The sequence below is a fragment of the Rhea pennata genome, chromosome 1, assembly GCF_028389875.1.
Source record: "Rhea pennata isolate bPtePen1 chromosome 1, bPtePen1.pri, whole genome shotgun sequence".
NCBI classification, from domain to species: Eukaryota; Metazoa; Chordata; class Aves; order Rheiformes; family Rheidae; genus Rhea; species Rhea pennata.
In genome coordinates, this window is record NC_084663.1 from 53,943,473 (window position 1) to 53,958,960 (window position 15,488).

The following is a 15,488-nucleotide window of genomic DNA, read 5'->3' on the forward strand; positions in this document are numbered from 1 at the left end:
GGTACAGATTTCTTTCTTTTTTTTTAATGATATTTTGGTGTCAGCCTTTCAACATTCTTATTCCATAAAGGTATTGTAACAATATTGCATACTGCAGCTAGTTGTGTTGCTAACACATGATGCAATCTCTCAAAGTACCTGGGAGTCTGGGGCCTAAAGGAGAGTGTGACATATTTGAAAGGTCTAGACATATTTGTTGGGTTTGATACTTGAACTTTACTAATACCGTGTTTCAATCAAAATACTTAATTTTATATCTCAACTGGAAAGGTAGAATGCAGTAGTTATACTTTCATTCACAATGCTAAGAAACTGATGTTTATTTGGGAGAGCTAGAAAACAAACTATTAAGTACTAAAAATGGATCCTTCTGCATAATAATTCTGCTATTTCATGGGTATAAACCTTTATAATCTTTATATGAAATTTCATTTAAGCACCAAATAACTGCCTGGTTTTTAATTCTCTCAAATTGAGTATTTACATATTTTGGGGTACAATTAACTCTTCTTCCATACAATTTTGAAATCATTATTGTAGCTGGAAAGATACTTTACAAAATAGCATACTACATGAACTGTGAGTTGCAGAAAAAAATCCAGAGCAATGCCCAATAGTGGCTTGTGGGGGGGGGGGGAAGTATCCTTATGTCCTTATTCCCAGCAAATCCCATTATCTTTAACTATTTAAAAAATGTATAATAATAACTCTTTAAATAGTGTTACTAAAGTGCTTTTTTATTTTTGAGAAAAATTTAAAAAGTTGTGTCCTGATTAGGAGTAATTTATGGTGATACAGTAACTTCAGTAGAGCTAAATCTGTTAGCATTATCTGGCTCAAGATCTTAATGAGTTTTATTTAAGGTATAGAGGGATTCTGAACTTCCTTAAGGTATAGAGTAATTCTTAACTTCTTGTCTTAATTAGATATTATATATGATCTTTTAAAACTGAGTCTTAAGAGTAGATGATATCCACCAAAATAAAAATAAGTTTGTGTTAGAATTCCTGTGAAATTTTCTTTGTTGTATAAAGAGGAATTTAATAAAAACAAATACAAAGACGACTTTGATGTATTTCAGCAAAACTATAATATAAACTTTACCTTCTGAGGTAAAACTGGATTTAACTCCATTTATTAGTTGATGTTTAGTAAGCTTTAAAAGTAGAATTTTCAAATGGCTATTTATAATTCTTCTTACTGTTTGTGTGAGTAACTGGAATGAATAAGAGGATACGGAGGGCAAGAAATTCAGGTTTTGTTGAAAAAGGAAATTGTTAGTCACCTACAAAATTGCAGGTTTTATGAGCGTAAATAGGTAAGTCTTAGGAAAAGACAAGTTTGCAAATTGGACAGAAGTGCTCTTAAAAAGTTTAGCTAACTAGTATACTGAATATAGAGGGTAAAGGCCTGTTTTTGTCTATATGGGGGAAAATGCATCTTAGCAATGATACAAATTCAGAAAATCTTTCAAGTTATTAAAGTTTTCTATAAGTAACTTGATATAAATATTTTGCCCCTCATTTCAGGATTTATTGATATATTTGAAAGTAGTTTGTTTTAGAAGAAGCAAGTATCAGCTCATAAGCAGGAACATTTCTTGTGTGTTTTAGGAGAAGAGAAGGTGCTGGCTCTTAAGTTAGCCCAATATCTGTTTTCCATTAGAAACCTCAGTAAGTGGCTCTGCCATAAATAATACTCTGAGCCTGCTGGTCTAAAATGGTTTGTCATAATATTACTACTTAATATAATTAAAGTAATAGTGTGATCCTAGTGATCTTTACATAAATGTATTTGTTCAACAAATACAGATGGTATTTTTGTGGGGGGGTAAGAACAAAAGAAAAGTGTTTTGTCCAGTGTTTCACTTTTTTATAGAAGTTAATGGTTAAACCAGTTTGCTTTAACTCATGCTAGTTGCAACTTAGAGCTATGCATTTTCGTTGGAGCACTTACAATAAACTGTATCTTCACAATTCTTATTAATTTTTTTTGAGGGTCAAGATGGATAGCACAGATGAACCTCAAAAAAAAGTCTTCAAAGCACGAAAAACAATGAGAGTAAGTGATCGACAACAACTTGAGGCTGTCTATAAGGTTAAAGAGGAGCTTTTGAAGACAACTGAAGTTAAACTGTTAAATGGAAAGCATGAGAATGGAGATTCTGATTTAAATTCTCCTTTAAGCAATACAGACTGTGTGGAGGACAAAAGGGAAGTTAATGGACTAGTGGATTTGTGTCTTAACTCTGAAGAAGGAAGAACAGATTCTGAGGAAATTACTGATGTTAAAAGCCCTGAAAGCAGGGCAGAGAGTGTAGTCAATGATCTAGCATCTAAACCTCAAACGTTATCTCCAGAGAACATTATTTCTGAGCAAGATCAAGATACGGATGATACAGTTTTAGCCTGTGAGACTGAAAATGGAGTGCATGGTAGCAATAAAAACAACTTCCATGAAGAAAATAATACAAAAGATCATTTGGACCAAAGAAGGAGTGACATCCCATCAGAAGGTGAAAGTAAATTAAGCTGTGATATCAGTGACTCTTCTGAAGAAAAAATCAAAATAAATGACTTAACTATTAGTTCTGATTTACCTGTTGAAGAAAAGAAGACTGAAGAAGTGACTACTGAAGATGCTGTTGGAGAAGAAGCAATCTCTAGCAGTATGGAAGCTGATCAGGAACTAAAGGATGAAGGGGATGACATTGCAGATCTTTCAGAAACCACCGTTGAGAAGACAGTAGATGAGCCAAGTGAGAGTATCTTGGAGAATACAGACTCTATGGAAACAGATGAAATTATTCCAATTTTGGAAAAACTTGCCCCTGCTGAAGATGAGCTGAGCTGTTTTTCTAAAAATTCCCTGCTTCCAGTGGATGATACATCCCCAGATTTAGAAGAGAAAATGGACAACTCTTTGGGTTCACCATCCAAGCAAGAAAGTAATGAAAATCTGCCTAAAGAGGCATTCTTAGTACTGTCTGATGAAGAGGATCCTTGTGATGAGAAGGAAGAAGGTGCTGAAGTTATACTAACAAACAAGCCAAGTCTTCCAGGTAAGACTTCTTTAAATTAGTAGTTTTCATTCGGATCTTGGATTTTGTTCGTTTCTCCCTTAAAACAGCACACTTGCGACATGTTTTTTAAATTAATAACTGATAATTTCAGTATTTCAGGGATATTTTGGCAAGTTTATGTGGGCTTTTCCTCCAAAGAACTGTTTTGACAGGTTTTTGTAACGGATGGTGGTAAGATATATTCAATGATGAGCTCTTTTAAATTTTACTAGTACTCTTTCAGTTCACCGATGTATGCATTTATTGTTTAATTAGCTTTGCAAATATCAAATATACAACATGGAAAGCATTAAAATCATATTTCAGTATAGACAGGCTCTTAACTGTTGCAGAAAGATAGCCAGCAGCTGTTAGCAGCATCTTACCCTGGAATAAGTTAAAGGAGTAGGATTAGCTTTGTTTTTTGCTATACTAATTTTTGAGCATTTTTCTCACCCGCTTCCATTTCTGAAAAGGGAAAAAAGGAGATACTAAAATAAGTTTTATTACTTTATTATACACAGGTGAAAAATCTAACAGTATTTCAAGTGAAACCCTTCATTTCTTCCACTTTTCTCTGTAATTTGAGTGTGCTTTTCTGACCTGAGGGCAGAGTGCTTCCTCAGCAAGTTTGCTAATGATACCATATTGAGAGGAGTGGCTGATACACCAGAGGGCTGTGCTGCCCTTCAGAGAGACCTGGACAGGCTAGAGAGGTGGGTGGAGAGGAACCTCATGAGATTCAACAAGGGCAAGTGCAGGGTCCTGCACCTGAGGAGGAGTAACCCCCATGCACCAGTACAGATTGAGGGTTGACCTGCTGGAAAGCAGCTCTGCAAAGAAAGACCTGGGAGTGCTGGTGGACGACAAGTTGACCATGAGCCAGCAATGTGCCCTTGTGGCCAGGAAGGCCAATGGTCTCCTGGGGTGCATTAGGAAGAGTGTTGGAGAGAGTCCAGCATAGGGCTACAGGGATGATCAGAGGGCTGGAGCACCTGCCCTACGAGGAATGGCTGCGAGAGCTGTTTAGCCTGGGGAAGAGAAGACTGAGGGGGGAATCTTATCTATGTGTATAAGTACCTGAAGGGAGGGTGTTGAGATGGTGGGGCTAAACTCTTTTCAGTAGTGCCCGACAACAGGGCAAGAGGCAGCGAGCACAAACAGAACCACAGGAAGTTCCACCTGAATAGGGAAAATCTTTTTTTACTGTGAGAGTGACAGAGTACTAGAACAGGTTGCCCAGAGAGGTGGTGGCATCTCCTTCTCTGGAGATATTCAAAACCCACCTGGATGTGATCCTGTGCAACATGCTGTAGGTGACCCTGCTTGAGCAGGGAGATCGGACTAAATGATCTGCAGAGGTCCCTTCCAACCTCAACCATTCTTCGATTCTTTGATTCTGTAATATTAGTGAGGCTAAGTAGCTAGGTAAAGAATGTCACTAGAAAGCTTTCTTCAAAGGGACAGTAGAAACTTTTTTTCTCCCAAGTAGAGTTAGCAAATGTAACAGCTGTGTTGACACTTCAAGAGAAGTGAAGCTCTTTAAGAAAATGAGTACATGGACAAGGAAGATATGATTGATATATTTGAATTATTTTGGAAATCCAAATAGAAGTGATTTCTCACCATAACTTAAGGAACTTGAACTGCTTTGGGATAAGAAGGAAAGTCCTCATGCAAGGATAATTCTTTGAAGGATGATAAGTAAATGCACAGGGATCTGTTCCAGAGTCTGTGCTATGCAACACAATTCATAGATTATCTTAAAGAAGACAGTGAATAGCAAGGTGACAGTTTGCTGATAGCAATGTAGAACTGCAGAAGAATCTTCTGAGTGACTGGGCCATAACAATAGAAGATGGAATTCACTGTAGTTAAATGCAGAGTGATACATATGAGGAAAAGAGTTATGGACCTGTTTAGCCTGGAGAAAAGAAGACTGAGAGGGGATCTTACCCATTTATACAAATATCTTAAGGGAGAATGTCAAGAGGACGAGGCCAGACTTTTTTTCAGTGATGCCCAGTGAGAGGACAAGAGGCACTGGACACAAACTGAAACACAGGAAGTGAGGGTGACAGAGCCCAGATCAGGTTGCCCAGAGAGGTTATGGAGTCCTGTTCTCTGGAGACACTCAAAAGCTGTCTGGACATGATCCTGGTGGTCCTGCTTGAGCAGGGAGGTTGGACTAGATGATCTCCAGAGGTCCCTTCCAACCTCAACCATTCTGTGATAATTACAACCTGATAGGAAGATAAACTGACTCGTTACATGGGAACAATCCTCCAGGATGATATTAGGTAGTGCTGTGATTACATTAATTCAGTAGCAGTTGAAGAAGGCAAATAAGAGTGCTAGGAATACATTCAGAAATAGAGAAAATCACAATGGCGTTGAATAAGTCAGCGGGACACCAATCTCTTAAATTGCCTAGTTCTGTTTCCCTTCCTGATCTTAAGGAATATGTCATAGAACTGTAAAAAGTACATGGAGGAACAACAGGGAAGATCACAGAATCACAGAGTAATTTACATTAGCCTCTGTTCCAACTTCCTGCTGAAAGCTGGTCCTGTTAGATCAGATGGCTCAGGGACCTTGGCAGTTTACTTTTGAGCATCTCTTAGGATGGATATCCCACAGCTTCTTCACTGGGCAACCTAATATTTGGTCAGCCTCAAGGGGAAAAAGTTTCTCCTTATATCTAATTGGAATTTTCTGTGTTCCAACTCATGTTCATTGTGTCCTTTTTACTGTGCACCTTCCAAAGCAGTGGCTCTGTTTTTTCCATACCCTCCTATTAGGTAGTCAGTGATCTCAATTAACCATCTCTTCTTAAGGCTGAGGAAACCCAGTTCTCCCATCCACTTCTCAAGTAGTGTGTGTAGCTGTCCAATCCCATGACCTTCTTGTTGCCCCCCCCGCTGTTTTTGCTATAGGTTGTCAGTGTCTTTCTAGTACTGAGGATTCCAAAACGAGACAGTGTTCCAGAGCAATTTCTCAAATGCTGAACAAAGGGAAAGAATCATTTTCCTTGTCTGGTGGCTGTGTGCTTGCTAATACAGCCTGGACTCTGTATTGTTGATCTCAGCTCTGAGCCCAGCGATCCAACCAATTTCCACCCACCTTATCTGCACATTATCTCACATTGACTTGGCTACAAGGATACTGTGGGAGACCATGTCAAAGGCCTTGCCGAAGTTGGGTAATAAATGACAACTACTGCTTTCCCCTTGTTCATATAGCCAGTCAGCACATCATCAGAAACGTCCACATTGATCAGACATGATTTGCGCCTGATGTATGTCCAAACTAGTTGTTCCCAGTCACCTCTCATTCGTGTACCTGGAAACAGCTTCCTGGGAGGATTTTCTCCATGATCTTCCAAGCACCGTGTGTGAGACTGACCAGATTGTAGTTTCTCTGGATCCTTCTCCTTGCCCTCCCTGAAGATGACTGTGGTATTTTTTCCAGTCATCAGGCACTTCACTTGATTGCAGTCATCTTCCAAAGGTGGTAGAGAGTGGCCTCCCAGTGCAGTCAGCTGGCTCCCTCAGCACCCTTGAGTGCTCCCTAGTTCTACATCCTTGACTGTGGTAACACTTCCCTCTGCTCATTAGTTCAGGGATGTGGTGAGGAATGTCACCAGTGACAACAGAGGCAGAATAGTCATTAAGCATCTCAGCCTTTCCCATGTCTTTGGACATTCAGTCCCCTGCTCCAATGACCTGTGGGCCCACACTTTCTTTAGTTTTTGTTTTGCAAGCAGTGTACTTGGAGAAGCCTGTCTTGTTGCCCTTCACATTCCTCGCTGCAGTTCCAGCCAAGCTTTGGCTTTTCTTACTACAATCCTGCATGGCTGGGCAATGTCTCTATATTCCTCTTGCTTTCTCCTCCTATCCAATTGCTCTTCAAATTTGAGCTCTGTCAGTTTCCTGTGCACCAGCATTGGCCTTCTGCCACACTTGCTCAGCTTTCTGCACACTGAAGCAGACTGTTCTGGTGCTTTGAGGAGGTTGTGCTTGAAGAGCAACCAGTTCTCCTGGGCCCCTTTGCCCTCCAGGTCAGTCTCCTGTGGGATCCTGCCAAGTGGATCTCTGAACAAGGTGAAATCTGCTCTCCTGAAGGCCAAGGCTGTAATGCAACTATTTGCCCTGCTCAGGACTTCCAAATTCATGGTTGTTGCAGCCAACACTACCTGTGATCTTTATATCCTGGGTTGGTTCTTTCTTATTTTCAAGCAACAGACACAGCAGAACATCTCTCCTAATTGATTTATCAATCACCTATGTCAAGAAATTATTTTCAGTACACTTCAGGAGCTGCTTGGCTCGCTTACGCCTGACTGTATTGCCATGAGTATACCCATACCAGACTCCATTGACTTGCTCTTCTTGATTAGATGGTCTCTAATGGGCATCTACCACATAACCTGTGTTACTCTGTCCTCTTGTCCTTGCCCACAGGCTGTGACTAGCTCATCACCTGTCCCAAGGCAGAGTTCTGGGCACTCTTCTGCATAGAGCACAACCATTCCTAACCCTTTTCCAGCTTGTCTTTCCTCAGGGGCCTGTGTCCTTCCAGTGGACTAGTCTAGTCATTTGAGACAGCATGTGTCTGTAATCCAAATGAAATTGTAACTCTGCAGCCTTGTAGGGAGTAGTGATTTCTCCTGTTTATTTCCTCTGGTGCCCACATTTGTTCATGGGTAGTTGAGATGAACCCCTTGGTAATGCCACTTTCACAACGAATGTGCACTTTCCCCGTCATGCTGTTTTTCACGTTTTCTTACTGACTTCCATACCTTTACTTCAAGTTATGATAACCTATTCCCTAGCATACTTAGTTTTAAGCCTTTCTCAATAGGTCAGCGAGCCTGTTTGCAGAGACGCTTTTGTTAACGTTTGTCAGATAGATCCTGTCTGTGCAGGGAATCCTTGATCCTCAGAGGTTCCCATGGTCAGAGAAGTCGAAACTTTGCCTGCAATACCTGTCATTCAACCAGATGTTGACCTGCTAGATCTGTGCAGTCCTGCTGGAGCTTTTCCCTCCTCACTGGAAGAATTGGTGATAACACCATCTGGATATTCATACCTTTTACCATTTCTACCAGTGCTCCATCATCCGTCCTGATATGCTTAGAGTTGCTTCTGGCAGCATGATGGATGCCCATGTGGTTGAGCATTGTTTCAACAAGATTAAGGGCCAGATGAGCTTTGGTAGTCTCTTTGCAATATTGGGAATCTGGGTCCTCAGAAAGTAGCAAATGTCCTGAGACATCAGATCAGATTGATAGATGAGTACCTTCTGCAGGAGGGAGTCTCTGATTATCATCAGTCTCTTCTTTATGCAGACAGTTGGTTAGATTCAGCTGGCTCTGCTGCCTTCCTTGACAGAGTCTGTTCCTCCTTCCTGATTTCCTAGGGCACTATGTTAGTAATTACAGATTTGCAGGCCTTATTCTGTTGCTAGAAGTCACAGGCTTCTGAGCTCCTCTGTTTTGAGTCTTCATTCACTGCTCCTCTGAGCACAGTATCTAGCTATCACTCCTTCCTTGCACTGTGGGTCTTGGGCTTTTGTCTCCACAGGTAGACTATCCTGATTACACATATTCAGCTCACCACCTTCTACTGTTTCTTCACTTGCTGACTTATGCTATATCAGAGATGCAACTTCTATAGAAGGGTTGACTGTATAAACTAGGATTTTTCTGCCTGTAAAGGAGATGGAGGAGGGCTGTGACAGGGATCTACCAGTCACAAGTGGCATGGGTAAAATGAATAAAGAATGAGTATTTAATATCTCTTCCTCTACAAGAACTAGGTGTATCAAATGGAGGGAGTTGAGGGAGGGAGAAACAGAATCAAAGTATTCAAGAGGAGATGGTTTTCCATCTGATGAATGATTAGCCATTGGAAGTCTGTGCAATAGAACATCATGGCTGCTAGAAGTCTACTGTGCTCTGCAGTTGATTGGATTTCCATGGAAGAAGAATCTGTTGAGGGTTGTCAGACACTAGAAGCCTAAACTCTTGGAGGTCTTTAAGGAGTCCTTTTTTTCAAAAGGTTGAGGGATTTTTCTGGGATATTGTAACACTGTACTTTTCTCCCCCTTATATTCTTTCTCAATTTGCTAGGCATCTGCTGTTGACATGATGATGTTGGAGACAGGATTCTGGATTAGGTGAACTGCTAAGTTTTGTCTAGTGCATCTGTGGCTATGTTTTTTTTTTCTGTCTATTCTACCCTCCACCCCTCTCCCCCAAACTGCTAGCACTTTGGGTGTATTCTAGACACCTTGATTCTAGGCTTTTCTACAGTACTGATAACTTATACCCTGCAGGTATAGTTTTTTGTCTACTGGTTACTGATATTTTTTGGCTAATAGTCTGAAGTCTAGTAGCGTAGACAAGTACACCTGTCAAAAATAAACAAAGTGCTTAACATTTAAAATGATACAGCTTGTTGTCTAGAAAGCAGTGTCTGAAGAGAACTTGAGAGCATGTGAATGGCAGATAAACAACTGAGCATGAAGTTTTGTGGTTGTGTTGTGAGGGAATTAGCTCTTGCAATCCTTGAATATGCAAACAAGAAATTAAGTTACATTTAGATTGCATTGATGAAAATTTTTTTTGAATAAGTTTTCCAATTCTAATATTTACTTCAAAATGGATAGTGGAGAGCTTTCAGAGAGCTGCTGCAAAAATACTTGTGCATTTAGAAAATATACTGGAAAGCTTAGAAGACAGTTTTGTTGATTAAGGAGGTCTACAATACATACAAACTGGGGCTGAATATGTGGTGGAAGGAGGCCTCTACAGCAGACGGACACTAAACTGCTGCATTTTCAAGCCACTGGATTTTACAAACCAGAAATCAAGCATACTTCTGGCAGACAGGCATTTGAGGACTTGTTAAAGATTGCAGGATTCGTCAGTTATAATCTTAAGTTCTATATGGATTTTTTTTCAACTTAAAGATGCGGTAATAATTTAAAAAATAAGTTCTGTGCTTTATGTTGCAATCATTTGATGGACATTTTTGTCTAGTGATAGGCAGGAGAAGATCAGACCAAACTGTAGAACAATTCAGGTCAGAAGGGACCTCAAAAAGTCTATATTTCAATCTCCTGCTCAAGTTGGGTCAGCTATGAGATCAGACCAGGATATTCAGGGCTTTATCGAGTTAGCCCTTGGAAATCTCCTCTGCCAAGGACTGCACAGCCTCTTGGGGCAGGCGGTCCATTCCAAATTCTGTCTTCGTGCTGGAAAATGTTGTTTCTTGTATTCACTTGAAATATCTCCTCCACTTATGTGCGATGTCTCTCATCCTTTGCCATACACCTTTGTAAAGGTCTGGCTCCATCTTCTCAACCTCCTTAGAGATACTGGAAAGCTATTACTAAGTCCTCACTAAGCTTTCTCTTCTTCAGGCTGAACAACTCCAGCTCACTCAGCCTGTTTTACAGGGCATGTGTAAAAGCCCTCTGATCATCTTGATGACGCTCAGCTTGTTCCAGCTTATCAAAGCTTTCTTGAATTAGGGAGAGGGTGGCAGGAATCAACACAATACTCTAGGTCCTAGCAAGCCCTTACCACTTCCTGCATTCATGTAAATATAGCCCAGGATGCTGTTGGCCTCTGCTGCTGCCACTGCATGCTGCTGGCTTATGCTTGACTTGCTGCCTGTGTGTACCTACAGGTCTTTTTCAGCAGAACTGCTCTCCAGCCAGGCAGTATCGTTGCAAGGGTTCTACTTTCCCAGGTGCAGGCTTTATTTGTCCTTGCTGAATTTCATGAAGTTCCTGTCAGCCCATTCCTCCAAATTGTCTAAGAAGTGATAATTTCTCTGAAAACATGTGGAGCTATGATTTTTTCCAAAACAAAACCAATGAAAAGTTATGCTATGTTCCATAGAAAAAATACCTGGTGGATAGATATCAAAAGTGGAAAGCCTCTTGCCATGTTCTCTTGAGCCTGGAAAATTTGTGGCCTTACATGCTTCTGATCTTTCAGGATCATTATCATTAAACATCAGAGAAGAATGTACCACGTGGAGTCATGGTTGCATGTAAGCCCCACGTAACTTGTATACATTATTTGTAGTAATTACAATAATGCTAGTCTAGAGGAGACTCTTAAAATGTGTATAGCATTTTAGAATGTGTGATAAAATTTTAACTCAAAGGGATTTGGATGAACCTCATTACAATACCCTTCTGGGCATTCCCTATCATCTGGGTAATGTGTCTTGATAATGTGTATTTTGTGATACAGTTTCTTTGCCAGACTCAAGGTTTTGTGGCAAACAGTAGAGGAAGTCTTGTATATTACTGGTTGTATACTGTTGGCCAACTACAAGTAAAATCGCTCGGTAGATGAATGTGGTGCTTACACAGCTAGCTTTTAAATTTGTCATCAGTTTGAGGAACACTGAGGTTGTGTGCGAGCAAGACCTTGGAAGAGTGTGTCTATCACATTTTTATCTCAACTAGCAATTTCCAGAACTTCTGGTCACTCGAGTTTGTCCACTTTGGAAGTGTATTGAACTGTTGTTCCAGAAACATGTAATTAGTGGTACATTGAATTTTTCTTAAAGGCATAACCTTAGGCAGACTATAGAAATGAATGTTGTATCAAGCTTTGTACCATACTGAAAACAAAGAAACTGATTGTGCTTACAGCACTGAGTGAGTGGAAAGCATGTCCTGCAGTTGACAAACTTCTGTGTGGACCCCTTCACAGATTCATCTCTTACTTCGTGGCCTCTGTGCAGACTTGGCCACAAATCTGTTTCATACTCACCAACACAGTTAGTTCTTGAATTAAAGCTCTTACAGAAATGCCATAGAAAAGAACTAAATTTAAGAAACCTGTATTTCATAAATGTTATGACCATTAGAGGTGTTATAACACCAAAGCAGACAAGAATCAATCAAAGTGTGAACCTTTTGTGTAAAATCTACTGAGAAAAGCTAGCCACTGGACTTAGAAGGCTATGGAGAAAATTGCACAAAGTAAAGTGTCCAGTAGTGTGAGCAGGGCCAAATTCTCTTGACTTCACATGAGAACGTGAATAGAAAACTGAATTTCTGCAAATTATATCACACTGTTGGACATGTCTAACATTTAATAATATATCAAATTTGCATTTAAAAAGTTTTGTTAGTACTTGGCAGGTTTTTGATAGTTTGAAAGGTCTTTCTTTGGCTTGACCAATGGTTATCACTTACTAGGAGTACAGTTTTCTGCTTGCTTCCATTATCTGAGCACGTCAGTTACATTCAGCCTATAAGGAGAATGTCATGGTTACGGAATTATGGAATAGTGGGAATACTGTTGTGCAATCCAGAGTACTTGCAAATAGTAATCAGATGTCTTTAGGCTTACTTAGTGTTTTATTTATATATTCTAGCAAAACTGACATCCAAGTATGCATCAGTTACTAAACAGCTCTGCATAGTTGCAGCAGTAGAACATATGAGATATTTTCAAGTGTTTAGTGACAAGAAAATGTCTAGGCAAAAAACAGCTTTTTGTTCAGATCCACAGCAAATACTGTGACTTACAGAGGAGGCAGTGTGACAGATAACAGTGACAAACCTAATGAGATCATCAAATTACTTGTTCAGCCTTTTTGGAATGGATTGTGTTCATTCCCATCCACCTGTCTAGCATCAGGTGGATGATGAATTATGCACTTTATCAGTGAAAAATAAACTGTTGGCCAGCTATAAAATTTTGTCCATATTAGGATTTGAACCATCTTAGCTATAGAGGTGTAGCTGGGGCAGGGAGGAGGGGAAGCTGGTTGGGTTTTAAACCACTTTTATTTTTAAAAGTTAACCACTGTGCATAGACAGTGTGATGGAAATTTCTAAGAAGCAAGGTTTCCTCATTCCTGCAATGGCTTTATTCTGTACACAAGTGTGAAAAGGTTCAGCTTTGAAACTCAAAGCATAATATGTTAAAGACAACTTAGGTGTCTGTATCTTTCAGGAGGAATACTTACATCTTTCAGCTGAATGTTCAAAATTTTTAATTTGTGGAAAAAACAGCCTTGAACTTGCTGAGGCTCTCCTTTAGGTTCTTAGGTAAATGTGTCCTAGCTTACAAAGCTTCATGCATTTAATTGTTACCAATATAAGACTTAAAAAGCAATTGGCATTAGCCCTATGCCATTTTGTTACTTCAAAAATGAATCTGTTTGCTTTTGAAGAGTTTGTGATATGAATCTTTCGTGTGCATCAACAGAATGAAAAACAACTTAATTTCAATTTTAGTTTTTTTGACTCCTTGTTCTTACCGATTTATTATTTTAAATTATTCAAATGGTTTTTGTAATAGAAGTGAATTTTTAGTGTTAAGAGAACATCAGCGTATATATACAGCCAGAAGTTTTACATTAAGAAATATGCTTAAATTCTGTGCTGCAATAGCAAAATGAAAATAGGAAATTGGAGAAATGCAGAGATGAGTGGCAGTGTTCACTTGCTGTGTTATATTCTGTGTATTTTTTAGTGTAAGCTTAAAAATTAAAATAATAGGCTGTATTTGGTAAGCATGAAAGGTATCAAATACAGCCTTTATAAAACATGTAGTGGAACTTCATAGAGACTTGTCACTTTGTGCAGCTTTCAGGAAACAGTCACATATTTCACTTCAAAGCATGTGGATTTGGAGTGCTTTTAAGAATTTCCTAGCCTACAAGAAAATTGTGATTGTGATTTTTTAATAAGGAGTAAATTTTTAAATGAAAATATTTTTTAATAAAAAGGATAATCTTGGTGTTTTCTACCATGAAGATTATAATGAACTATGGATGAGTTTGTCAAAAGTAAATAAACTGTAAATAAACAGAGAAACATGTTAGTATTTTCTTACTCAAATTTTTTCAGATGAAAAATAAACTTGCATCTAAATTAGTTGAGAATTTTAACTTTGATCTTATTAACAATACACAGTTTCATTTCAGATGTAACTTGGAGGCATTTCTGCTGGTTTATAAGCTGCCTAAGCAGTGCAGAAGGGGATATTACTGTGTTTGTGGTAGTTCAAATTTTTGCTCTGAAGGTATCCTCTGGCTTCTTACATCTGCATTCCCGCTGTCTTGTCGTACTCTTTTCTCTCCCCTCCCCCAGCATGGTTTTGGATAAGTATTTAAGTTTGCTACTGAAAATAAGACTCAGACTTTGTAGATCAATGTGAATAAATAACATCTTTTTATTTCTCTTGTGTTCATAGAAGAAGTGGAGGAAGAGAGAAAGGAAAATGACAAGGAGGAGAAAGAAAGAGAAGAGACTCAAAAAGAAGAGGAGAAACACACAGAGAGAAGTATGTAAAGTTTTAACTACTGTGTTTCAGTGATGGCAAGTATTAGAATCACAGAATGTTTCAGGTAGGAAGGGACATCTGGGGATTGGGTAGTCTGCCCCCTCCAGTCCCAGCTCAAAGCAGAGTCAGCTGACACAGGTTGCTCAGGACTGAGTCCAGTTCAGTTCTGAGTGTGTCCGAGGATGGACACTCCATAACCTCTCAACAACATGTTCAAGTGTTTGACCACCCTCATGATTAAAAAAAAAAAAATACATATTTTTCTCCTGAACCTTCTCTTGTCCAGGCTGAATGATCTCAGCTTTCAGCCTTGTATGACAGATGCTCCAATTTGTTAAACGTCTTTGTGGCACTCCACTGCACTTGCTGAAGCATCACATATTTATTGTACTGGGGAGCCCAGAAATGGACACAGCAATCTAATGAGAAAGATTTCTTTCCTTGACCTGCTTGCTGTGCTCTTGCTAGTGCAGCCAGGGGTGCTATCGAGTTCCTTTGCTGCAAGAACACATTGTTGACTCATGGTCAGTTTCGTGTGTGCCGGGACTCCCAGGGCCTTTTCTGTCAAGCTGCTTTCCAGCTGGTAAGTCTCCATCCTGTAGCAGTACATGAGGTTATTCCTTCCCAGGTGCAAGACTTTGTCTTTCCCTTTGTTGAACTACATGAGGTTATTCTCTGCCCATTTCTTTAGCCTGTCAAAGTCCCTCCGAATGGCAGCATCTGGTATATCAACCACTTTCTCTAGTTTTGTATCATCTGCAGATTTCTGAGAGTACGCTCTCTTCCATCATCCACGTTAATGACGATATTAAAGTATTGGGCCCAGTATCCACCTCTGGAGTACAGCACTAGTGACTGGCCTCCAAATGGTCTCTGTGCCACTGACCACAATCCATTGGGACAGTTTTCAGTCTATCTCGCTGTGTATTTATCTAGACCGTACATCATCCATTTGTCTGTGAGGATATTATAGAAGACAGTACCAAGGCCTTACCAAAGTCAAGATAAATATGTCCCTGCTGTGACCTTTACATTTCCAGCGAATTCTTTCTTGTTTGTAAGAATCGGATCTAGTAGAGCATCTCCTCTCACTGTTTC

The 15,488-nt window shown here is 39.6% G+C and overlaps 1 protein-coding gene across 9 annotated transcripts in view; it reads left to right on the forward strand.

Moving 5' to 3' along the window:
- The window catches only part of ATF7IP (activating transcription factor 7 interacting protein), a 111,453-nt gene that overhangs the window by 49,998 nt on the left and 45,967 nt on the right, over window positions 1-15,488 (forward strand). For 7 of the 9 annotated variants that reach the window (XR_009959822.1, XM_062586803.1, XM_062586822.1 and 4 more), the window contains 2 exons: window positions 1,998-3,061; window positions 14,301-14,390. Coding sequence is in view for 8 of the 9 variants with exons in the window: in XM_062586797.1 (XP_062442781.1) it covers window positions 1,998-3,061; window positions 14,301-14,390 (1,154 nt within the window). In the remaining variant the exon portion in view is untranslated. The remainder of the gene's footprint in view (window positions 1-1,997; window positions 3,062-14,300; window positions 14,391-15,488) is intronic. The other 2 variants (XM_062586783.1, XM_062586789.1) reach the window with 1 other exon arrangement.